The sequence below is a fragment of the Neophocaena asiaeorientalis genome, unplaced genomic scaffold (assembly GCF_003031525.2).
Source record: "Neophocaena asiaeorientalis asiaeorientalis breed wild unplaced genomic scaffold, Neophocaena_asiaeorientalis_V1.1 scaffold45, whole genome shotgun sequence".
Classification (NCBI taxonomy): Eukaryota; Metazoa; Chordata; class Mammalia; order Artiodactyla; family Phocoenidae; genus Neophocaena; species Neophocaena asiaeorientalis.
In genome coordinates, this window is record NW_020174642.1 from 5,914,199 (window position 1) to 5,940,799 (window position 26,601).

At 37.4% G+C, this 26,601-nt stretch overlaps 1 protein-coding gene across 8 annotated transcripts in view; it reads left to right on the forward strand.

Moving 5' to 3' along the window:
- The window catches only part of DYRK1A (dual specificity tyrosine phosphorylation regulated kinase 1A), a 144,888-nt gene that overhangs the window by 96,847 nt on the left and 21,440 nt on the right, over positions 1–26,601 (forward strand). For 7 of the 8 annotated variants that reach the window (XM_024758150.1, XM_024758151.1, XM_024758153.1 and 4 more), the window contains 5 exons: positions 7,052–7,248; positions 13,378–13,497; positions 16,242–16,430; positions 19,874–20,021; positions 23,964–24,250. In XM_024758150.1, coding sequence (XP_024613918.1) covers positions 7,052–7,248; positions 13,378–13,497; positions 16,242–16,430; positions 19,874–20,021; positions 23,964–24,250 — 941 coding nt within the window. The remainder of the gene's footprint in view (positions 1–7,051; positions 7,249–13,377; positions 13,498–16,241; positions 16,431–19,873; positions 20,022–23,963; positions 24,251–26,601) is intronic. The other variant, XM_024758148.1, reaches the window with a different exon arrangement.

The following is a 26,601-nucleotide window of genomic DNA, read 5'->3' on the forward strand; positions in this document are numbered from 1 at the left end:
TGAACTGAGTCTATTTCCTCATTAACATTTAGATTTAAAAAGGAAGATGGGAGCTTCCCTGGTGGCGCAGTGGTTGAGAGTCTGCCTGCCGATGCAGGGGACACGGGTTCGTGCCCTGGTCCGGGAAGATCCCACATGCCGCGGAGCGGCTGGGCCCGTGAGCCGTGGCCGCTGAGTCTGCGCGTCCGGAGCCTGTGCTCCGCAATGGGAGAGGCCACAACGGCATGAGGCCCTTGTACTGCAAAAAAAAAAAAAAAAAGGAAGATGGAAACTTTAGAAAGAATAAAAACCATGGTGATTTGCTTAATTATAAAATCAAGTTGACAAGAAATTCCCATATTAGTTTGTCTTCTTGGAGTCTTATTATAGGAGAGGAATGAATGAGTGAATACCTTAAATACTTTCTGGCATTGTGGGAGGAAACTAAACTTGAGTCTCTTTCTGGATTTCACACGCAGCAGTTGAGCTAAGAAAGGAGGCAGTGAGCATGTGGCAGACACCACCTATACACCAGGCCTTAGTGCTAGAAGCTTAATCTTCCTTTCACTTCGCTAAGTAACTGGTAGTGTTACTAAGTGGTTATAATAGATTTTATAGTAAACAGATGGTATTGTAAATAGCTTTAAAAAAAAAATCCCACAGGGATTTCCCTGGTGGCGCAGTGGTTAAGAATCTGCCTGCCGATGCAGGGGACACAGGTTCGAGCCCTGGTCCTGGAAGATCCTACAGGCCATGGAGCAACTAAGCCCATGCGCCACAACTACTGAGCCTCTGTGTCTGGACTACTGAAGCTCACGCGCCTAGACCCCGTTCTCCGCAACAAAAGAAGCCACCGCAATGAGAAGCCTGTGCACCGCGACAAAGAGTAGTCCCCGCTCGCCGCAACTAGAGAAAGCCCACGCTCAGCAGCGAAGACCCAGTGCAGCCAAAAAAAATCCCACAAGTGAAAAACATAGTTGTTTCTTGTTGACCCACATTTAGATTACCTGCAGCAAATTTTAAAGGAAAATCAGATTCTTTGTCACCTACCATACCACTCTTAGGATGGGAATGTGTTTTAGTCTTTAAAAGAAAAACAACCTACAAACCCCAAAATGTGGGGGGAAAAGCCTTACGGTGTATTGTGTAGTCAGAATATAGCCTGTTTTTGGACTCTGTGCTACTTGCATTAGTTGGAAGGTAGCTTTCTTAAGATGAGCAGTTAAATTTTTTTATGTTATTCAAAGCAGCATTGGCATCATTTGGTGGCTTGTTAGACTCTCAAGCCCTACTCTAGATCTACTGAGTCAGTCTGCAGTTTTAACAAGATTCAAAGGCAATTTGTAAGCACGTTAAAGTTTGAGACTCACTGTTACAGATCTTGGGTGGCATTGTCACCCCCACAAAACAATGCCTTAGTTACCCCTCAGTGAGTGCTTGTTGAATTTAGTGCATGTAATTTGACTAGATCTAGATTCAGAAAATGAAACAAGTATTTTAGGAGGATAGTTGTAACAGTAATAATCAAGCAGCAGCTATCCAGTTCATTGTATTTCTTTCATGGCTGTCTGGATATCAAAAAGTTATTGATCCGTCACCCAAAATGTATTCTTGAGTCTGATTCTACTGATGCTGGATGATTAGTCACTGTCTTGTGATTGTGTGTTTGTGGTGTGTGTGTGTGTGTGTGTGTGTGTGTGTGTACATCCGCAAGTCAACAATAGTATACAAATTAAAGGAGTAATTAGATTTTGGTGAGTCAAGGATATATAATCCATATTGTAATGTATAAGATAACTTAAAAAAAATAATCTGCGTGCAAGGAGGGCATATAAAGTTTAATCCAGCAGAAGGTAAGAAAGGAACATAAAACAGTTGGAATAAGTATAGAAAGGTTATTAGTGTTCATACATGAATTAAACCCAACTACATACTGTTTAACAAGAAACAAACCTAAAATATAAGGAAACAAAGGTTGAAAGTAAAAGGATGAACAAAAGACATACCATGCGAAGATTAAGAGGTAGGCTTGGTGTAGTCATGCTAATGTCAGACAAGGTGAAAAGCGTTATTGGAAACAAACAGGGGCAGTTTTTAATGATAAAAGGTCTTATTCATCAGGAAGGTATAAAAACTTTCAATTTATGTAATGCAGTACATGACCTAAATGGGAGATTTTTAATATACCTCTCTGGCTAACCGATGGAGTAAGATAAGTACAGAAATAGAAAATACAAGTAAAAGAGGAATACTTAATAAAATTAATAAACCTTTGATTAGACTGATCACAAAGAAGAAAAGAGAAGGACTTTTTAACCAATCTTGGGTGAAGGGGCTGTCACTACAGTTATGTCTACATTGATCGAAAAGCTTATAAGAGAGGGTATTATGAGGAAGTTGATAACGATGCATTTGAAATTTAGACAAAGTAAACATAGTATTGGAAACATATAGCCTACCAAAATAGACGCACCAGAAAATGTAAAATCTGAATAGTCATAGTTAAGAAATTTAATTGAAAAACCTACCCACAAGGAAAGCTGCACATCCAGATGATGTCACCAGTGAATTTACTACAAACGGATAATCATGACCAAATTGTATTCCAGGAATGCCGCAGTTGATTTAACATTCATAGACCAATCAGTGTATTTCACCACATTAACTAAATAAATAAGAAAGCGCATGTCATTTCAGTGGAGTTCAGAAAAAGCATTTAATAAAATTCAGCATCAGTTCATGAGAAAAAGGTTTTAGCACACTGGGGCTAGAAGGGAACTTCGTTAACCTGGGAGTGGTTATCAGTTAAATACCTAGAGCAACCACAATACTGGAGAAACACAGAAAGCTTTCCTTCTGAGATTGGGTGTGAGACAGCAGAACCTGTACCTCCTCCTCTAATCACCGCTGTACTGAAGGTGGCAGCAAGTAGAATAAGGCAAAGTGAAGAATAAAGATTGGGAAGGGGGAAAGAGAAGACTGTTCAAGTGCCCGGTTGTGCTAGTAGCTACTTACTAGACAGTGCAGATAAATCCATCATTGCAGAACTTTCTGTTGGACAGCGCTGTTCCAGACAATGCAGTTTCAACCAAAATCCCAGCATGCGTTTATTTGTCTTGGTGAATTTGATGAGCTAATTCTAAAACATAGACACAAAGAGGGCTAAGAATAGCCAAAACATTCTTGTAGAAGAAAAAAATTCTTCACTACATGAGAGCTTTTCATGAGAGCTTTTCTGAAGCTCTCATAATTTAGACAATATTTGGTTCTTACACAAAGATGTAAGAAATCTAGGTAAGTCTTTATCCAGCATAAGAGAATAAAGAATCCGAAAACAGATCCAAGTATGTATGAGTATGTGATTTTTGATAAAGTTGACATTACAGGGCATTGGGGAAACTTTCCTTTTAATAATTGGTTCTGGGTTAACTGGATATCTATTTTGGGGGGAAATGAAACTTGATTGCTATTGGAAACACAAATCAGATCCAAGAGCACTGCCCATCTTTAGATGTGAATGGTAAAACCCAACTTCTGGAAGATAACATAGAATTTCTTCATGACTTTGGTATAAAGGAAAGATTTCTTAAACAGAGACACCAAAAGTACTAATTTTAAACCAAAAGTTGGTAACATTAAGAGATTGTGTTCATCAAAAAATACCATTAAGGGACTTCCCTGGTGGTGCAGTGGTTAAGAATCCACCTGCCAATGCAGAGGACATGGGTTTGAGCCCTGGTCCGGGAAGATCCCACGTGCTGCAGAGCAACTAAGCCCACGAGCCACAACTACTGAGCCCGTGAGCCACAACTGCTGAAGCCCATGCTCTGCAACAAGAGGAGCCACCGCAATGAGAAGCCCATGCACCGCAATGAAGAGTAGCCCCCGCTTGCTGCAACTAGAGAAAGCCCGTGCACAGCAACAAAGACCCAACACAGCCAAAAAATAAATAAAATAAATTAGTTAATTTAAGAAATACCATTAAGAGAGTAACAGTGTAAACCATCTATAACCAATAAGGGGCTTATATCCAAAATATGTTAAAAAATCTAATTGTTTTTGGCTTTAGATATTTGTAAGAAAAAGACTGTTGATAGAAAAATTGAAAAACAGTCTGAATGGGCATTTCACCTAAGTGGATACCCAAGTGGCTGATAAATGAAAAGATGCTCATAGTCACGAGGAAAATACACATTAAAATCACAGTGGAGTACACACCTACTGCAGTGGCTGAAATTAGAAATACTGATGGTTCCAAGTGTCAGCGAAGGAATGGAGCACAGGGAATTTTCATAAACTACTAGGGAAGAAATAGGTTGATTAAACAAAAAACTGGAAAAAACCCAACAGAACAGCATCTCTGTATATACTGAAAATCACTTAAGAATCTTCCTAGTGGCAGTATGTGTAATAGCTCTGAACTGGAAATAATCCCATGTCAATCAAAAGTAGGGTGGATAAAGTAATGATAATGAACAAGCTACAGCTCATAAGCCTAACATTAAGCAAACAAATTCATTTATATAAAGTTAAAACGAATCTGTTTTTGGAGGTCAAGATACTAGTGACTTTTAGGGATGAGGGAGTTAGGTATTGATCGGGAGGCGTCGTAGAGTAGTGGTGCGGGGTTTCTGGAATGATGGCAAGTTTTATTTTTCTTGTCCCACAGGTTCAATTGATGATAATTAAGCTATATACTAATGACTTTTTTCTATGTATTATAACAAATAAGTTTAAACACAATATGTAATAATGACATTGATGATAGAAACAGAAGCTTGTATTTTTTAAAAAGTGCATGTTATGTACCAGGTTCTATTCTGCATGTCAACTTGTGGTATCTCGTTTAAACTTTATAACAATCCGAAAGGAACAGGGTTAGTGTAATAATACCTCTGCTATAGGTAGGGAAACTAGGACCCAGAATGGTTAAGTCGTTTGCCATTCAGAGCCTTAGTCTTTTTACTATTTATTTATAAAAGTTATTTATAGATCAAGGACCCCAATTCTTTTCATATACATTTATATTTATATTCCTTCCCAGTCTTTTGTGTTTTTAACATGCAGATTTCACACACACACACACACACACACACAGTTATTTGACAGTTAGGTTTCCAATTTTTTGCTGTTGTAAACAATACCAAAATAAACATTCTCCCCTTACTGTTTTTGTGCACATCATCTATTATTTCCTTAGGATACATTTTTTTTTCACTGAACAAAGTCGCTCTATGGAATTGGATTAACTGAATGTATTTTTAAATTATGAATAATGAAATGTTTAGAGAAGTTATCCCATCTATCATCGTAGGAACATTGTACTTATCCAGCAGATATTTATGAATCATATACTCTGGGTCAGTGAGGACTGCACGCTGTAATGGAGGGAGATAGAAGCTAAGGTCTAAAAACAACGCTAAGTAGGGGGTGAAGACTTGAGATTTGCGCCTTAGAAAGGTCACTCTAGCCATCTTATTGAAGAAATGCGGAGTTGCACATGGGCAAAGTAAAGAGAGAGAGATCTGTTAGGAATCTATTTTAGCCATCTAAGTGAGGCATGGGGTAATGGAAATGAAAAGAGGAGACTGAGCGTTCTATGGGAAGTAGAATCAGTGAGATTGGGCTTCCATTTGCACAAGGCTGTCTGTGGAGGAAACGAACTCGAACGTGACTCTCAGAGCTTTGATTCTGGTTGACTGGGTAGAAGACAGTGGCGTAGTGGCGTTTGCTGTGTAGGATATAGAAGTGGAACTTATATTTTTGGGGGGGAATTGAGCTTTGTTCTCTTTAGTGTGCAGAATCTGTGCAACATTCAGGTAGAGATTGTATGCTCCAGAAGAAGGGTACTCGCCCCATCTTCCTTCCCCATCTACTGTACCGTGCAGTAATTGCAGTTGATATTAAGCCATCTACTAATTGCCGGAGCCATTCTGAGTACTTTACATGTATTAAAGCACTTAACCTTCACCACAGCTGTTTGAGGTAGATATTATTATCATTATCAGGAAATTAGGTGTGCAAGGCCACACAGCTGGTAAGCGTGAAGCTGAAATTTCAAACTACAGCAGCCTGGCTAGGAATCTGTGGTCTTCACTTTGGGGCCAGCGCCGTTGTGTGTTTCAAAACAAGCTGACTTTAGAAAAATTACTCCGGTGCTGAACAGTGTAGTGTGTTGTGTGGTGAGAGTTTGCTGGTTTACTCAGGAAGACGGGCACATGTATTCTGGGCCAGTGTTGGTTGACCAGGGTTTTGTGCTTTGTTTTCTGGCTTTAGTCTGTGATTGCAAATTTGCAGATTTGGTTGAATGTAAGAAGAAAAGCCTTTTTCTTTTCCTAAAGAAAAATTAACTTTTATTAGCTAGCTACCAAATACTTTTAGGACCAAAATGTTAATTTTCCATTTCTACTATGAAAATCATGACCATGGTCCCAGCCTTCCTGTGGGATAATAATTGATTGTTTGTTTTTGTGGCAAGCTTGCCTGGTCTAGGCTCTCTTAGGACTGTGTCAGAAGAGTCCAGAGGAATACAGCCTGTGAATTTGTTTCCATGTATTGTGCGCTCAACTTTTAATTACCTGTGTCAGTGGTGAGCACCATTAGGACACATTTTTCACCTGGTTTGGGGGATGCTAGGGCTGTTGATTGCCATACACCTGACAAAGCGGCATCTTGGCAGTTTTCCTTTGAATTGATTTTTGAAGAGCTGATCCACTGAACAGGCCCTTTACAGGAATTCAGAGATTACTTTTGCAACTTGTGGTTCTCAATTGATGCAAATCTCATGTAAAAATAAGTATGAAAGGTTGTTTCCATTGCTTTACAAAAAGATTTACTTAAGATTTTCTCTTAAAACAGACTTGTAGATATTCATTTAAATCACTATTATATTTTATACTGTTTATTGTACAACAGTTGTGTTGAGTGTCATACCCGTGTTTGCAGTTTTAAAGGTTTTTAATATTATTGAACATCCTAAAGTCCTTATTTAAAGAACTATCAGATAAGTCAAAAGATACAAACATTGGGATATGAATGCATCCTTTAAACCTCACTTATTATCTTCTCGTAGGAGGAGAGACTTCAGCATGCAAACCTTCATCTGTTCGGCTTGCACCGTCATTTTCATTCCATGCTGCTGGCCTTCAGATGGCTGGACAGATGCCCCATTCACATCAGTACAGTGACCGTCGCCAGCCAAACATAAGTGACCAACAGGTTTCTGCCTTATCTTATTCTGACCAGATTCAGCAGCCTCTAACTAACCAGGTAAGTTTATGACATATCAGAAATGATTTGTTGGGATGGTAATTTATTCATTAAAATGGTAAAGTAGTAAATAGGCAGAATGCCTTAATGGTTTTCAGTTTACATGTCACATGGGATTCCGGGTTGACAGAATATGATATTAAGGAGTTTGCGTTTAAGAGTTTGTTGGTTTTTTTGGTTTTTTCTATGTATTTCACTTTAATTAGAAAAACACTTATAAACATAACCACATTCTCTCATTCTGCGATGGGGGAAAAGTTACTTCTAAAGAATATTAGTTAAAATAAAAGAACTTAAACCTTATTTTTATGGGAAGGCAGTTAAGTAGAAAAATATAAGTTATAGGAAAACAAGTCGGATTCCATTATAGGAAACTTAAAGAGGTGATTCTACACTGTTATAAACTACTTTAGTACACATTTATAAAAATAAATATGAAACTCCTTAAAATTAAAAAGAAAAAAATGTAAATTAATCATGCTGCTCATTCTAATATTCAGACTGGAGATTCAGCAGTTTTCCGTAAGACGGATAGTGTAAAGTGAATAAATGCTGAAATCTCTTGATGTACATACACATATGCATGTGTGTATGTGTGTATTTTTAATATCTTCCTGAATTTAACTGCGTCCACCATGTTGATTTTTGATTTCGGGAGTTTTTTTTTTTTTTACTAGCTATAGTTGTGGTAAAGTTTCTTTCTCCACTGAGACTGTGTGTGATGAGTGCTGAAAATGGCTGTTTTTCCATGTATTCAGGAATTTGGTTTGTCACTGTTTAGGTCTTTCAATATGAACAAAAACAGAAAATTTCAAAGTATTTCTTATACTGGATTATTTGAAGGAAATGTGTTTTCTCTAATTCAGTAATACCTGGTTTTAATGAGCTGTTGGCTACAGTTAAGTAACATCATTATTTGAGGACACCCTTGTATATGTTATAATAAGATCTTGTGAATAGTTGAACTGACTTTACATTTATAAAATTATATAGCATGTGAATAACATTCACAGTTAAATAGTAAGATAAATTATGACAGGACATAAGAATTTGTTTTATGCAGTAAATGGAGAAGTTGTATGTTTGAGAATTGGAGCAGTTGGTCAGAATTGGAAAGTGTTTAATTGTGTACCAGAAGAAAATTCTCTGGACATCCAAAAAGTAGTAATAGCACAGTCTTTGCACTGTACTTTTAAGAAACAAAGTATGTTTGGATTCATTTTCCCGCTTGTTCAAAAGCAGCCTATCAGGTAGGGTGTCTGTTTTTAGTCTGTTTTTACAGCTGAAGGGATTGAGCTCCCATTTGTGACTTCTCTAAGTATGTAGGCAGTAGACTCTGGGGCCCAGCCCAGGCTTCTTTCTTCTTAGATACAGTGCTTTTTCAGTTGTAACACCTGGCATCTAAGGAGGGCTAGGGAAAAAAATCCAGTCCTCTCAAGTTATTTTATGTTTGTATTATTGTCGTAGGTAATTTAGTTAACAAAGTACCTATTTTTAGATACAGCTAACATCTTATTTGAGGGTTATTTTCAAATAAAAGATAAGTTACTTAGTATTTCCATTGTAAGCTGTAAAATATTTTAAAAGATTCATATGATGTAAAAAGACTGTCTTTTAAGTAATAGTATTCAGCCAGATACTGCTGCCAAACTCCAGAAATTTTGGAACCTTAATAAGGCAGTCAGATTAAAAGCTTACTTATAACTGAAGTGTGAAGCACTGAAACTGTGCACTGATGTGGCGTGGTCTGCCGGTCATAAGACATGGGCTCCAGGTCTTGACTCATGATCTGGTGTGTGACTTGAGTCAGGTCACATGGACCCTTCTCTCTGTTCCTTGAATGTAAGATTGAGACCTTAGACTAGACCCTCCAGAAGAGTACTCTCTAGCTCTAAACTTCTGTAATTTCATTATTCAGTTTCCATAATCATCCTATCCAGTGCCTTTTAAGTAAGGTTTATTGTACAAGTAAATTGAAAGGAGATAATGTTTTATTTCTGGTAGTTAATCTTTCTTGTGTGTGTTTCATGTGAGTTTAAATACAGTTTTGTTCAAAAGATAAATGAAGTAAAAGCAAATGTAGAAAAGTATGATTGATGTTCAGAATGCTGAGTCTCTCTGGGCTGTTAACAGTTTTCACAGTACCTTTCATGGTTCTTAAGCTGTGTACTCTGGATATGTGTTACATATGCTATTCAACTTTATTAATAGCTCTCAAAATAGTAAGAATGGCAGGACATGGTGTTTCTCATTCTCCACTGTATATATGAAAATATGAGGTAAACATAAATAGGTATTATTAAACTAGAAAACAATTTTTAAATAAAGTCCTGGTACTTAACACTATGGAATCTTTTCAAGGAAAAAAGATTGTTTTAGCTCTTGTAACTTCTCTAAGCAGGAGGTGTGAACTACTGCCTTTTTTTTTGGCTTTGTGATCTGTGTCATCATCACACAGAAAGGTCAAGAGATAGGAGCGTTGGGGATGTGACTTTTTTTTGGCTCCCGGAGCCTTAAGGCTGAGGTGGCAGGAGGATAGCTCAACAACTTTGCCTTTTCAGCAAGGGCGTTGGGGGCGGTGTGGAGGCCGTGGTGGGACTGGCTACCTGCAGTGGCTCAGGGAGCCCCTGGGTCCTCTGAACGCTGTGGGACTTCTGCCCGGCTGCGCAAGGGAAGGAGGGAGCTTGCTATGTTACGTTCTCCTGACTGTGTGACCATAAGAAGTTGGAAGTGGACAAAGTGTCAAATGCTTAGGGCTGGCTTGAGTCTTAGTATATAGATTTGTCACTGAGTGTGTATTTGGACAAGTTAATTTTCTAATTCTGGATTGGTGCTTATGGCACCACAATAATGAAAAACAGAAAGTTCGGTTGCCTAACATGAAATCACAATGAAAGTTTGTGAAGGAAGAGTTGTTTAGTTTGTCGAAATTAATTTGTTCTTTCCATATATTTTGAGTGCCTAGCCTGCACAAGGCACTATTTGAAGCACTGAAATACAGCCTGATCTAAAGGCCAGTTTTTTGTGGGTGGAATTCATCTGGTTTATATATACAGATGCCCCTGAAACAGTAACTTCTGTTGCCAGAAGAATATAAGAAAAGTAATGTATTTAGAATTAGCTAATTGATTTGGCCTTTTAGGTAGCTTGGCTAATTGTGGAGGAGGTTAGCAATATTGTGTGACATGCCAAGGCCATAGCACACACTCATATATTGAGTGCAGAAAAAGATTGTTAGGCAAAATTACATTCATATCCAATTTCATGCATGTCCTATGTACATTTAATTTTTTTTTTGATTGTGGGATTTTGGTGTTTTAAGCGAGCATAATTACTCATGGAAAGATGTAGGCACTAGTCACATTTTTTCCAATGTTTGAAATACCAGTGGAATTGTAAGTGGGCAAGTTAAAAAAGCATATTTACAGTTTTGAACATAATTAATTGTAATAAATGCATATGTTTATTTTATTGGTGTTTATTATGCATGACTCAATTATTTTGTCCAACAAATAGCCTAAAAATGATTCAACGAGAGGATAGACGAGAGACCTAAAATTAACAGGGAGCTCCTGGCCCAGTGCTGTGGTTCAGATCATAGGCTTAGGTGGGAGACTGCCTCAGTTCTCATCTCTGTTATTTACTGGCTCTAAGACCTTGGTCAAGTAACTTTACATCAGAGACTCAGATTTCTCATTTGTAAAATAGTGACAGGAACTTAACGTTACTTATTCTCATGAGATTGTTGAGAGGATTACATGAGAGAGTAAAAATCTGCATACTCAAAGCATAGTGTATAGCAAATATTTGCTGCTATAATTATTATTTTATTATTAACTACTTAAGTAATTCAGTTGTTTCTAGCAGTAGTTATACCTTCTGTCAACTCTTGTGGCAAAGGTAAACAAGTATTTCACTGGTTCAGGTTTCGTGAAACCTCACGGTGAGGCTACACTCCAATAGTCCAAGAATGGTCTTGCCAGGTACGTTACCTGCTTGAAGACGGTCAGGGTCTTAAAAAATAAAAAAAGGAAATACATTAAGAGAAACCTCTTTCATTACCTTAAATGCTTATAGCATTCATTCACATAAAAGTATTTGACATGCTTATTACTGATATTGTCTGTTCATTAAATTAAGTCTCCAAGGACAGGTATAAGAACCAAATATTCTGTGAACCTAACTGTACCTGTTCATATTTAGAAAAATAAAACTATATATTTAATAAATTAATTCAGGTGATATTATTAAGTCTTACTATATTTTCAGACAAATAGTTATAATCATTGAAGGTTTTTTTTTCCCTTAAACCTTATTTGGAACTTTAAGAAGGAGAGGATCATGGGAAGAGGTAATAATTATTAACTTAATTCAGTAATTCAGTGAATTTGCCATCCAGATAACAACTTTTTAGAGTTTGAGTATAGATTCAGAAGAAACTAATGTTAATACCAGTTTAAGAGAAAGTGCAGGGTCGGAACAGTTCTCGGAGCTGAGTTACTATTCCCAGGTTATAATCCTCAAATTTGGCTCAAATTTCCACTTCTTTCATAGAACAAAGAGAGGGAGAGAGAGTACAGCTAGGTAACTGTAACTAGGTAACACCATCTTTTCATACCACAGGGATGGGGATTCTTTTCTGTTCTGTCCTTACAACCCTTCTGTCTTCTTTTTTTGTTACTGTGGGTTAACTTGGTTAATTTTCCCAAGACTTCAGACATTTCTGTGAGGCCTTAGTATGATGTCTTTTCTGTCTCTCTGCCCCTCAGATTGACTGACCACGGTGCCTTTGGAAGGGGCTGCATCAGGGGCTTCTGGCTCAGTTGTTTTGCTGGTGTAAATGTCTGCAGGAGAGCTAGACAGGAGCCCAAGGATGACTAGCGTAGTGACCGAAGGTACCTTGATGTCATTAATTGGTTTTGAGGATCTGTTGGTTGCAAGAAGCCCCTCTGGGAACTCCTTTGCTGAGGCTTGAGGAGTGGGGCGAGAACAGCCATCCAGGATCATTAGTGTGCTAGTTGCAGCATTCCTGGGCGTATTTATGTTTGGAGGACGTTTGTGTTTCCTGCTTTATCCCCCGTCTAGCAGGAAGCTCACAGTTGAACCCTGACTGCTTATTGAACGATGAAGGAGACATGGGTTAGTTTTGGGGTGGGAGTATGGTTGAAATGAGTTTTTTAAAAGAAAGTTTCATTAGCTTTAAGGTGTTCTCTGGAACTTATTTGTGGTCAGCTCCTAGTGTAATCATAGGTAGGGATATCGGTATTATGGCTTCACTTGTTTATTCAACAAATACTTATTAAGTACCTACTGTGTTTCAGGCACTATGCCTGCTATGTTTTAGGCAAAGGGAATACAACATTGAAGAAAAGAATCCCTGCCCCATATGGAGTTTTCCTTGTAGTGGAAGGAGAAGGAGAAAAAACTAAAACCAGTAAATGAGTAAATGTATACCAGTATGTCAGGTGCTGAAAAGTGCTGCTGGCTGGGGGCACAGGGAACGTGGAGGGTGAGGTCGGATGTGTTACGGTGGAGGGCATGTTTTACTCAGTCATGTTAAAGAAGTGAGTGAAGATTTCAGCCTCGCTTACAGGTGCTGGTCAGAGGGCAGGGTCTGGGGTTGTTAGGAGCTGCAGTTCTGCAGCACCAAGCTCCATCTCTGCTCCATGAGCAGCTTGCTTCGTGGTGCCAACTGGGTCTTAAACTCCCGTGTTAGGAAGCTGAAAGGTGGGTTAGTCTTCATCTGCCTGTTGTGAACCAGGTCAGGCTTTAGGAATAATTTAGAAGAAGTTTTTCCTTAGGCTAACTGTATGGTGGAGAAGCCCTCTTGGGCAGCATCATGCATGTCTCCTGGACCAGGGGTGTATCTGTATTCCTCTTGTTGAATTTGGGGAACAAAATTGAAGCCTTGGTAACTGGGCATATTATCTTCTAATTCGGTTTATTTGTTCCAGTGGTTGTCTTCAGTGGATTCCGGATGAAAGAGATATGACCAAGAGAGCATGTGTACTATTCTAACGTAGATGTCTTTTTTTTTTTCTTTTTTAAATACGTATACACAGGTTACAGAAGAGGGAATTCATACCAGTACAGTATAGTTAAAGTGCTAGTCTTTTCTGTCTATTTAAGGTGATGCCTGATATTGTCATGTTACAGAGGCGGATGCCCCAAACCTTCCGTGATCCAGCTACTGCTCCCCTGAGAAAACTTTCTGTTGACTTGATCAAAACATATAAGCATATTAATGAGGTAAGACTATTGATTTGTTATAACAGCATCTATTTTGCAATAGAGCAAGGGAATAAAGTTATTTTGTAGCATATTTAAGCATACTAAAATTATTTTTAACTCCCAAGGATTGTCGTATTGATGATTATCATGAAGACTGGTAAGTTAGTGATTTATAGATAATAAAATTATAATTGTGTAAAACAAGATATATTAACAAGGACTGCAAGAAGTTAAGATAATTGTGGATAACTTCCCCTCTTTTTAAAGTTATATTTAATATATGCTGAGTTGTCATTTTTTAATAATCTCATCTCCAAAACTTAAGGGGAAAGGAAGGTAATAATGATAATATAAAAGTATGAAAATGTTACAGAATTTTGCTTAAATTTTTACATATCTGTTTCTACTTTTACCATGGATGTCAGGAAGCTCTGAGATGTATTTAATGCCCAGTTAACAGGCATTTGCTCTAGTCTGTCTGATCTATCTATATTTATGTGGTTTAAAGTTTTCTTTTTAAATTAATGTGTGTTCTTTTATCTGTATCTTTTTCATTGTAAGATATCTGAAAGCCTTTTTGGTGGAAGTAAGTAGGATAAAAAACATGGACAGCCCTTTGAATTACTCACCTTTCAACTTGACTTTCAAAACTTATTTTTCTGGTGTTTTAGACCTTTGGCTTGGTTGTTACTTGCTTCTAATCCCAACTCTAGCTCTGTAATGAATTATTAAATGAGCTTTTTTGGAGAAGGGTGGACCCCCTGTGCTTTCTTTCCTCTTCCAATGGGGCCTTACATCCTTTCACGTTAAAGACTTATCTTCTACCAGCTTTAGAGCCATTTAACTAAAAAGATGTTCTTATGTTTGTATAAATTTTATAGCAGTTTGATGCTGTTTTAATGCCAGTATTATATTATTGTGGCAATGTGGCAGGATAAAATTGAAGTGAACTCGGTGAGGAGCATTTCTAAGTTGGATTTTGTATACAATTTATATGTTATAAAAGATGTTCCAAACTAGCTTTCGGTCATCTGAAAATATCTGATAAATTGTTGTTAACAATTGATGAATGTCCGTTTGTTAATATCTGATAAATTGTTAAGCTGCTAACAGTAGCTTTGTTAAGCTTGTTTCTGACTGTTTTGCCACCTTGTAAACTAGTTTCTCCGCCGTTGCTCTGTGCAGTGTAACTTATAATTTCCTGAAACTTAGTTACCGTTACCTGGACTGTTGCCTAGTCCACCTGTTATTTTTTACTAGTCTTAGAAACTATTTTATGAGAAAAACAGATACAAGGAAAATAACTGAATCTGTGACCAACCACAAGGTTTACGGCCTTTAGTCGGCGGGGGAGGGACATGGCTGTTTTTCATTAATATGTTATTACAGGCTTAAGAACTAGGCATGTCTCAGAGGCCCTTTTTATATTAGCAAAACATCAGTTCATATATTATACATTTAAACTTTCATTTTTAAAATCTTTTGCTCTAGGATCAAATATAAAATTGGGATTGACTAGAAGGGGGCATGAGGGAACTCGAATATAAGGAGGATGAAAATGTTCTTTATTTCGTTTAGCATATGTTGATTACATCAGCATATACATTTTCCCCAAAGTCCTTCATATTATACACTCTCTTTTTTTTGAATTTTAGATTTAATTAATTTTTTTATACAGCAGGTTCTTATTAGTCATCCATTTTATACACATCAGTGTATACATTGTCAGTCCCAATAGCCCAATTCATCCCACCACCCCCACCCCCACCCGCCGCCGCTTCCCCCCTTGGTGTCCATACGTTTGTTCTCTACATCTGTGTCTGTTTCTGCCCTGCAAACTGGTTCATCTGTACCATTTTTCTAGGTTCCACAAATACGCGTTAATATACAGTATTAGTTTTTCTCTTTCTGACTTTCTTCACTCTGCGTGACAGTCTCTAGGTCCATCCACGTCCCTACAAATGACCCAACTTCGTTCCTTTTTATGGCTGAGTAATATTCCATTGTATATATGTGCCACGTCATCTTTATCCATTTGTCTGTCGATGGGCATTTAGGTTGCTTCCATGACCTGGCTATTGCAAAGAGTGCTGAAATGAACATTGGGGTGCATGTGTCTTTTTGAATTATGGTTTTCTCTGGGTATATGCCCAGTAGTGGGATTGCTGGGTCATATGGTAGTTCTATTTTTAGTTTTTTAAGGAACCTACATACTGTCCTCCATAGTGGCTGTATCAGTTTACATTCCCACCAACGGTGCAAGAGGGTTCCCTTTTCTCCACACCCTCTCCAGCATTTGCTGTTTGTAGATTTTCTGATGATGGCCATTTTGATGATGGTGGGAGGTGATACCTCATTGTGGTTTTGATTTGCATTTCTCTAAGATCTATACCATCTCACTGTATATAAATTATACCTTAGTTAAGAAAATAAATATGAATCAGGTCCTGCTACTCTTCTTGAGTGGGAGACTTTGGGGTGGTCATGTAACATCTCCTATTTAAAAAATGTATAAACAGTGTAATTCTAAAGTGAATTTTACTGTAGATGTTTTTCATTTGTTACATATCAGTGTTATTCTGTAACTCCAGTAGCAACTATAGAAAATTATTTATTTCATTTTTGTGTGTGTTATAAAGAATAAAAATTCATCAGTTTCCTACTGATAGCAGATGTGTCTTGTATGTACTCGACATATGGTGCCCTCACTGCTCCCCGTCCCCAGTAATTTTTGCACAGCTAACACTATTTTCTCATTTCAGGTTTACTATGCAAAAAAGAAGCGAAGACACCAGCAGGGCCAGGGAGACGATTCTAGTCATAAGAAGGAGCGGAAGGTTTACAATGATGGTTATGATGATGATAACTATGATTATATTGTAAAAAACGGAGAAAAGTGGATGGATCGTTACGAAATTGACTCCTTGATAGGCAAAGGTTCCTTTGGACAGGTAATTTAATGGAAGATGCTGAATTTCATAAATTAGAAAGAACTTCTTAGTGAATCATGTTACTATAGCCTTTTCTCAGTAGTACACTTTTAATATTTGTAAATAGATCTAAACAACGGATATGTAAGTATTTGGGTTATTATAGTTTTCTGTAAAGGTAAGAAAACTGCATCAGCTATAAAAACTCCATTAGACTTTTTAAAAAAAAACTTTCTATAGCTATCAAGTAGTTATTTTACTAATACTAAGTGGTTGATTTTAATCACTAATAGACAGTATTGCCTCTTTCATGTGGGGTTTTTAGTCTCTGGATGGTTCGTCGTTATGTATGAGAGAGATAATTACCTTCCTGTCGGATACTCCTCCTCACAGAGAACAAAATTACCATTTTCAGCTGGCACAGCACATGTCCTCTCACTTCTTTGGAGACTTGGGACACCAGGGGCTGTGCCCTAAGTTTTTCCTCAGCTCCTCTTCTAGCTCCGTCAGGCCTCTAAATGGGCAGAGGGTCTCCAGGGTCTCCTCTTAAGTCCTCATGGCATCAGCGTTGCTAATATTGTGATTGGCATTGTTCCGATGGGTGGGGTCGTTCAGGCCGCTTCCGGAAGAGTGAGGGAGGAACTCCAGTGGACCTGGTTTTTTGTTCGTTCCTAGCCTCTTCTCTCCACCCACAGCTCTCTTCTCCTCACTTGCCCACCCTATCCCAATACAAAGCACAAACGCTAACTACATTAGCCTCTTACATCAGCTGTGCCCAGACTAAGAGCTGTCAGACCTTCTTCCTTGCACTTTTAAAAAGCTTTTCTCTGGCAGTGGATCCCCCAGCTGTTCCCATGTGTAAATCTCCCTATCTTATCTCATCAAGTCACAGAGCCTTTTTGTTTAAGGTATGATTTACTGTTAATCCCAGCCTCCTTTGCCTCGTAGCTTTTGTGCAGCAAGTCAGTTACTATAATAACTTCTAATCCAAATACTTCTTTTGACTTGGACAATACTTTGGATTTTGGAGGTTGTTTTTGGTTTGTCTAAAACTGTGGAACCTGCATACACTCTTACTTACCTGTTCCTGCCCTGAGTGAAAGCAAAGCATGCCTCTTTTCAACCTGTGAGGAAAAATTCATCATGTGTCAGTCTAATCATGCTTAGGACAAAAAGTATACTACAGGCCAGTAGCAGCTACAGCTCTAGACCCAGACAGATCAAGCTATTAAACCTATAGGGAAATATGAACAAGCTTCTTAGAAGACCCCTGACTCTGGTGTGGCTCTACCAGGCCCTGGTGTCCCATGTATAATACATTTGCCCCTGTCCATGATTTCACAGAATTTTTGTAATTATACGTAATTCAGGGCCTTTCCCCTTGATTTGTAACCTCTTTTTCTCCTGAGTCAGGGGATTCTCAGTGTGTGGGGAGTCCCTCTTTAAGAAAGGATTACTTTTTGTCAGAAGCAGCTTCTGCTTCTCTTTGAGAGCTTTTTAAGGAAAGGCATTTCTGAGGCCTCTACCTTTTAAGTAAGGCCGTGAACACCCTGGATAGAGTGATTGTCATGTCCACCTTCAGAATTACACCAGCGTTTAGGCAGTTGCTCTCAACAGGACACTTTTCAAACTTCTGTGATGTCCACCATGAAAACTGTGGCTGTACGGCCTGTTCTCTAAAATTAGTTTTCCTTAAATACTCAGTCTTTGAGCTCACCGTGATCTTTCCCCCTCCCCTTTAATTTTCTCATACTCTGATTCCTAAGAGCAAGTCAGCATAGTAAACCTGTAAAAACATAGGCCTATTTGACATCAAAATCCATTTTACCAGATCAGACTGACTGATGCCTTTCTCCTAGGCTGAGGTGTATTCAGGGTCAGGACCTGTCACTCACCAGATAAAGTCTTCCTTACCGACTTGGTCAGACATCCTCTAAATCCTCTGCCTTGTCAAAGCCATCCTCCAAATCCTCTGCCTTGTCTTTGTCAAAGAAGCAGCTCCTTCATTTCTTAAGCCAGTGGTCATCAATCCTGATTGCACTTTGAAAGTTTCCAGGGAGCTTTGTGGATTGGGGGTGGGGTGGGGTGGGGAGGGGAGGATGGATACTTAGGCTCCAAGCAATTAAATCAGAATCTCTGTGACTGGATTCTGGGCATGGGTATTTTTGAAAATACCCTACTGAATGTGTGATATTCAGGGTTGCAAATCATTGCTTTAGCATTGAGCAAGTTAACTATTTGCTAGGTCAGTAAATAGTTGAGTCCATGTTAGTGGCCTTTGTCCTGGAGACTGTTAGGATCTGGGCACTGAACTGCAACTCTTGGTACAGTCAATATGGTCAGTGAAACAGAAGAATATCAGAAGCACTTGGTCAGATGTTTACATGGGTCGCCTCTGATTTAAAAGACAATAGGTAGTATTTTTTTAGAATTGGGTGAAACCAGAGATACTGCACATTTCATTCCAAGTTTGATTTCAGCTGAACGATTTATGATCTATGATTGACAGTAACCTTGACTGATGTGATCTTGGACCATGCGTTCCATTCTCTTCCTCTAATCCAGTGGCACTCAGCCAACACATTGGAATCACTTGGAGTTCTACCTGCATCTCTGTACTTTCTGAATATGCAAGAAGATGTATCTAAAACTATTATCTATTCAGACTATTTGTAATATTATAAATATAATATTTAATCACTTATAGCAGTTTCTGATTTGTAGAAATATAGTTTTATCTGTGTATTTCCTAATTTTTGTATAAATTTATTAATAGTGTGAAACTTGTTTTAAATGAGTAAAATTTTAATTGAGAGGTGTGCATGGTGATTTGCACATGAATGTTTCAGTTTCCTTCTCATTTTAAAACTCAAAATCCCCTAATTATGGCATTTTTAAACTTTTTTCCTGGTTATTTGTTTTTGATATTTTTTTAATTGAATAACTGTAAACGAATTCTTCTGGTATATACCTAAGTTTTTATCTGTGAAAATCTAAGTCACATTTAGAAAGTTATCTACATTTTTCAGATGACTTAGAACCTTTTAAGTATCTCACACATATGCTTGGGATTTAAACCAGGTTTTTCTCTTACTAAAAGAATAGTTAGAAGAATTGTTTTATAATGTTATTTAGTAAGAAAGGTAAAAAACCCCAAAGCACTTGTCAAGATTCATAATTTATTTCTGAAGGAGGAAAATAGTTAATCTGATATTAAGAAAGTTATCTATTTTGTGGATGTTTAGAAATACTGTAAGGATGCAGAAGAAATCCATTTGAAAAATGACTTAAAGTGACAATAAAGTAGTAAATGGATGCTGTTGAATGGAAACGAATAGGATCTCTTTTAATTAAGAAAGTCAGAAAAAGGGGAATTAGATAAATGTACAATTAAGCTGAACTGTAAACTGTTGTTAAATTGTTCATTAATGAAATAGATATCATCTGTCTTTTTTCTCTTTTAGGTTGTAAAGGCGTATGATCGTGTGGAGCAAGAATGGGTCGCCATTAAAATAATAAAGAACAAGAAGGCTTTTCTGAATCAAGCCCAGATAGAAGTGCGACTTCTTGAGCTCATGAACAAACATGACACTGAAATGAAATACTACATAGGTAAACAAACAGACAGGCAAAGAAAGCAGTGTGCCCTAACCCAGACCACAAATTTGAGTTATTTTTGTATGAATATATGTTGATTTTATCTTAAAGTGATTGGGTAAAAATTCAGTTATTTCTGTTGGAGGGCATAGGTTTATACACGTTACTTGATCTGGCAGTAATATTTTACATCTTTGGTGACATGCATTCTAGGTGATATATTGTATAAAAACAAATGAGAATAGTGTCTTTTTGTTTTTTGTTGGTTTTTTTTTGTTTTTCAAACTTACAAGTGTCATTTGTTTGCTTTAATGGTGCATGTTTATATAGAGAGTCCACTTTGTGTTAACTTTAACCATTTCTAATATAGCTCAGAAATTAGAAGTGAGCTAATATGTTGTTAATGGTTACAGAACCATTTTTGGAATGTCTGAGCCAAGATCTCAGGTTCTTCCTCAAGAAATAATAGCCAACATTTCTTGAACTCCTACCATATTCCTTGTGGTTTTCTTCCATCATCTGTAATCATAGCAGTCCTGAAAGGAAGGTGGTAAATCCTTATATTAGAGGTAGTTTGTACAAAGAGTAACATACCCAAGGTCCCAGGGCTCTTGGAGCTAGGGTCTGAACCTACCTCCGCCTGACTCCAGAGCTTGTGTTTATTTCATCGTCGTATGGTGTTTCTTCTGAATACAAAAAGAGGAGACAGACGGATTATGAAAATAGTTAAGGCTAGGGCCAATTGATATATGGATAAAACATCTTCTGATTATACACTCTTTAATACTATTCTTAATCAGATCTAAGACACCATAATTTTATGTGCCACCAAGAAACAAATTGCTGCCAACTCTAAAAACAACATGATGTCAATTTCAAGATAGAGACCTTAGGATCAACTAACTACAGACTTTTTATAGGCATGTATTAGCAGCTCACCTTCAGAAATGCTGACTTTACCTGAAAAACATATGAGGTTAAGTTTTATTAGCAAACTCCTTTTTAAGAAATGAGGAGAGGGCTTCCCTGATGGCACAGTGGTTGAGAGTCCGCCTGCCGATGCAGGGGACCCGGGTTCAAGCCCTGGTCCGGGAAGATCCCACATGCCGTGGAGCAACTAAGCCCGTGCGCCACAACTACTGAGCCTGTGCTCTAGAGCCCGTGAGTCACAGCTCCTGAGCCCGCATGCTGCAACTGCTGAAGCATGTGTGCCTAGGGCCCGTGCTCCGCAGCAAGAGAAGCCACGGTAATGAGAAGCCCGTGCATCGCAACAAAGGGTGGCCCCTCCTCTCCACAACTAGAGAAAAATCTGGCGCGCAGCAACGAAGAACCTAACACAGCCAAAAATAAATAAATTTATTTTAAAAAAAAATGAGGGGAGGGCATTATGGTTCTTTAGTCCCCTCAAAATAACAGAAACAAAAAAAATTGATGTCTAAAGGTGTAAGGTTCACATATTCATATTAAATTTCATTTATGAAACACCCTTCATTCCTCATTGTTGCAATAAAATGAGCTTATACTATTAATTTTTCTTCCTTAGTGCCTTCTCTGTAGATATCTGATATAACCCACAGTAATAACATTTGTATTTCAAGTCTTTTCACACTTACTGCATGTTTGCTGTTTACTTTCAGTTACAACTTAGTGTAAGGTGAGCACATTTCCATTCAAGGGGCTTAGGAGGCCAAGAAGGACATTCTAAGGATGCTTGACTTACAGTCTCTAAACATACCTCCCTTTTTCTTCTTTCTCACTCTTGTTTTATTTTGAATTTTTGCTTAAGTAGTAGAGAAAACGTTGATAGCATTACTACAACAATTTATTTCTGCCTTGTTGAAAGAAAACACGAAATGTTAGCTACTTGGTTATGTTATAATAATGGCTGTCATTTTTGTTTCTGATAAACTGACTTTAATGATTAATTGCATCAGTTATTACAGATATTCTTTTGGATGAGTTTTTTTTGTTTTTAAAGGTTCTTATTTAGGAAGAAGGTGAATTCATGCACAGTGTCTTAAGAAACTGAGTTTCTATATTGGAAAACAAGCAAAAAGAACTTTAGATTTAGACACAGCCATGGCAGTAGAGTTGGTACATTAAATTTAAGGTGTCTGGAAGTTGTATTGCTCTTTTATAACGTAAATAACTTAATTTTGAAGTGATTTGATCAATATAATTTAGTCTCATGAGTTGTATAGTCTTTTAAGTCTTTGAACTTCTAAAAACTCTTACTTTTTTTACCACATAGCATAATTTCTTATCTGGATTATTTGGTACCTGCCACGGTCTAGTTAAAAGAACATTCAGTTTAAGTGTAGAGCAAAGTCTTGCCAACCGTCTGTTCTCCCCAGAGTTCAGTTTAAAAAAACTGAATGTATATACTTGTGTTTGAGCTTTCTTTGACAGTGTCTTTAGTGCTCAGCACATTATAGATACTTAATAAATGAATGATGAATTAGTGGAATTGAGTGGATTGATCTTCCTTTGGAAGAACATTCTAATCACAGCTTCTTAGAGGGATTGTCATAATCACGTTTGAATTCTGACATCAGTTACCTTTTGCATTCCTTTTGCGGCTGCTGCTTAACCAGGTCAGAACTCTTGTTTGGACCATGTCTCTGGGGTGTCTTATGTCACATGGAGCTATGTTCTTAATTTTAAACCTATGAACTCAGTGATTAAGAGCAGATGTTATACATTCTTATGTAACTGTTGGTGAGAGTTGAGTTGTACTATGGACTCCTATAGAGCCATGTAGTAGTTGTGTTATTTATCGTAATTTTAGATCACGTGTATCAGGAATGATCTAAAAGCTATATTGACATGCACTGCTTCCAGGGAGACAGTTCAGGGCTCCTACCAGGACAACACAATGTATCCCTTTTCTCAGGGACCAGACATTGAATACTGTCCTAGTTATTCCAGATAAATCTGTAGAGAAACCTCTGTTTTAAATGATACTAAAAGACCAAAATGAAGGTAGCCTTGACAAATGGTTGTTTTATGTCGTTCCAGTTGAGTTATAGGTGCTCAGTTTGGTGTGTGTAAGAATTTTTATACTGAAGGGCAGTTCTTTATTGAATGACTTCATCTGATGTGAAGCCAGTAGTGTTAATACTTAAAGCACAACTTTTCGAAACAGTTTGGCGACTATTAAGCCTTTTTAGAGGATCAGTAGTGATACCAAGTAATGTATTCTATTAGACTTTCCCCATTCATAAGCCTACTCACAATTTCTTGTGATTGAGCTTTATTTTGAAGTTTTCCCAAACCTTCAGTCTTGGACAGGATGTCCCATGTACCAGTTTGATGAACATAATCAGATGCCTTGATTATGAACTCTAGTACCTTACAATGTGATTTTCGAGCCTTTGCTGTATTTGCCCAAAAGAAAAAAAAATCTGTCTTCCTTTGACAATTGTTTCAGAACATTACTAGTGAAATCTAAGGCTCAGCAAAGCAGATTGTGTGTGTGTATCAAAGCCTTCCCAGAGAGGGCTGCCAAGTACAGCATCGTCACAAGCTGGACATCCCAGCGGATGGAGCTTAGATGAAGTTGTGAGGTAGGGCTTTCAGGGAGTACAACGTGTTTTCTCTTACCAGTGATGATAAAATTATCAAAGTATTCTCAGTACTCTTTGTCAGTTTGCTACTTGCGTTTTCATACCTGACTTAATTTTTTTAAGCAAGGCATCTTGGTGGTACTTCTTGCATTATATTGCATATTGGCAGACTCTATGCACGAATATGTTAATTCAGCAGATGAACAATTTAGATACTCTTAACTGATCGAAGAGTGTGCTGTTTAGTGCAGAACGCTGATCTCCGGATTTTAACTTGATTTTCACTCTGCCTTTGACATTGTCATGTGACAGATTGTTGGAGAGTTCATGTGCATGTTATTCTCATTTTATTGGTATGTATAATTTAAAATGAAACTTTTTTCTCTTTCAGTGCATTTAAAACGCCACTTTATGTTTCGAAACCACCTCTGTTTAGTTTTTGAAATGCTGTCCTACAACCTCTATGACTTGTTGAGGAACACCAATTTTCGAGGTGTCTCTTTGAACCTAACACGAAAGTTTGCACAGCAAATGTGCACTGCACTGCTTTTCCTTGCGACTCCAGAACTTAGTATCATTCACTGTGACCTAAAACCTGAGAATATCCTTCTTTGTAACCCCAAACGCAGTGCAATCAAGATTGTTGACTTTGGCAGTTCTTGTCAGTTGGGGCAGAGGGTAAGTATATTTCAGGACTTGTGAATTAAAATTAGAATTAGGTTAAAAGAGTGTAAGTAGATACTTGAAATGTTATTAATCTGTATACAATTTGGAGGTAATTACAGGATGGTTATCTTTAAAATGCAGCACTTGAATCACCTTGTGTTGATACCTATTTTGGGAAATACCTTTTAAAATGCCAGTAGTAAACTTTGAATTAGAAGGTATTCGTTTTTTAAAGTTTAACTTAAAAAATTATGTGTATACTAAAAGTCTAAGAGAAAAGAGGGGATGGATATATTAAATATTAGGTGATTTGTTGTAACTATATTTCCCAAATAGAGGTCTTTAGTATAAATTTGGGGAAATTCCAATAATAGAACATTGACTCCTTGCTGTAAAATATTTCTCTAAATATAGGTCGAGATAAATGTTTTTCCTCAAAAGCTGATGGGTAAAAAAAAATGCAGGTAATTTTACATTACACACAGTGATACAGTGTAAATTACTAGGTTGATAGACATAATTGTTTTGATAAATAAGTTTAAATCTTTTTTTTTGTTTTATAAATTATGACGCCGAACTAGTTTTCTTTAGAGTGCTAAAAACAGACATGTCCATAGCAGTAAATAGATTTAGGTTTAGCTGATTTTAGGAAAGCAAATTTTTCCTACGGATCTTTCTAGCATTACGAAAGCTACTCTAACAGTGTTTTGCATATAAAATAGAAGTTATAGGATGTTCTCTTCTTGAAACCAACTAGGGTCACCATTTGATAATACTTTATTCATTTAAAATGTTGTTCCTATTTACTTTTAAGTATTGAAACTGCATTTCTTAAAAAAAAAAAAGGTAAAAACTAACATGGAGATATTCCTGTTTCATATTGGCTTTCCATTTCTTGTTTTTCCAAATTAGTGAAATCTCCTATCCAACTTTATTCCAGCTTTTAAATACAGTAGGTTAATTTAATCATGAAGGTTTATGGTCAGTTAACAAGATTGTCTTTTTGTTATTTTCTGAAAATTATCTTATGGTAGCAATGCTACATTGAAATACTTTTTAAAAATGGAAGGAATAGGAAGCAAAGTTTGCAGTTTCGGATGCCTCTGAAAATCAAAAGATGCTCATAGTTGTTAATAGGGATCAAGTATATTGTAAATGGAAAATATGTGCCCATCTTGAGAGTCATTTGAATAGATTTTAGACTTGTAAAATTTTTTCCTATTTAAACCAAATCATAAATGCCGCCCTGATATCAAGCACTACTATCTCTCTCCAGCCAAAGTGAAACAGCTATACCTCTAGCTCAGTGAGTTTTTTAACTATGTGAGTGTATCAGAATCCCATGGGAAGTCATTTCCAAAACAGACATGCAGTGGCCCTATTCTAGGTCTGCTGGCTCAGTGTTAGAAGGTGGCAGGGCAAGTATGTTTCAAAAAAAGTTTCTCAGGCGATCCTGGCACACACAGGCTTGTAGATAACCCAACTACTGCTTTAAGCAGCTGGATAGGTAGGTGACAAACTTCCTTTCCTAAGCTGGGAAATAAGTCTCAGTAGTAGGGAGTCTTTGGGGCTTCACGATGCCATTGGCTTATAAAAACTTGGAAATGTAATACTTCTTCCTGGTCCCTTTCAGTTAGGCTTTCTTCACTCTGAACAGGCCTTAAGGTTGAGCTGACCTGCTAGTGGAGGCATGGGATGGTTCTCAGATTTGGCTGGAGTTGTGGAGGTCACAGAAGCTTTCGTGAGAAGCGGCTCCATGCTGCTGGCTGCCTTGTTTGATTGTTAAGTTAGGGAGTTTGGGTAGGAGGATTTTGTTTGTTTCTCTCCCTTTTTTAAGTAAAGCTATCTTTGCTTTTGTAGTATTTCTAGATATAAATTTTAAATGGCCAGGTGAAGATGAATTGGTCTCTGAAGACATCTCAGATTATTTCATCGAAAATGATCCATTTCAAGATTTCTTTTTCTAAGAAGTCTTAGAATGAGATGGAGGAGATAGGGTAGAGAAGTGATTAGTCAGAAACGACTCCCAATTGAATCTTTATGTGGCAGTGTTTCTAGATTTATCTGTGAGACCAGTACAGTACAGATGTCTGAAATTTCAATTACATTGTACTGAGTTTGAGTCTTTCTTAATGCTTTGAATTAACCTGAAAAAAGTCTTTCAGGTTAATTTAGCTACAATTTAGCTGTTAAATTAATGGTAAACCAAGTACCAGCCATAGCAGGAAAGAATAATTAATAGGGAGATAAATTGTTCTCAATACTATTTTCTTCTAATAAGGCATAATTGTTTAAGATATATCTTGGTTACCGGTTAAGATTGAACTAAATGAAAGGGCTTGAATTATTTATATATATATATA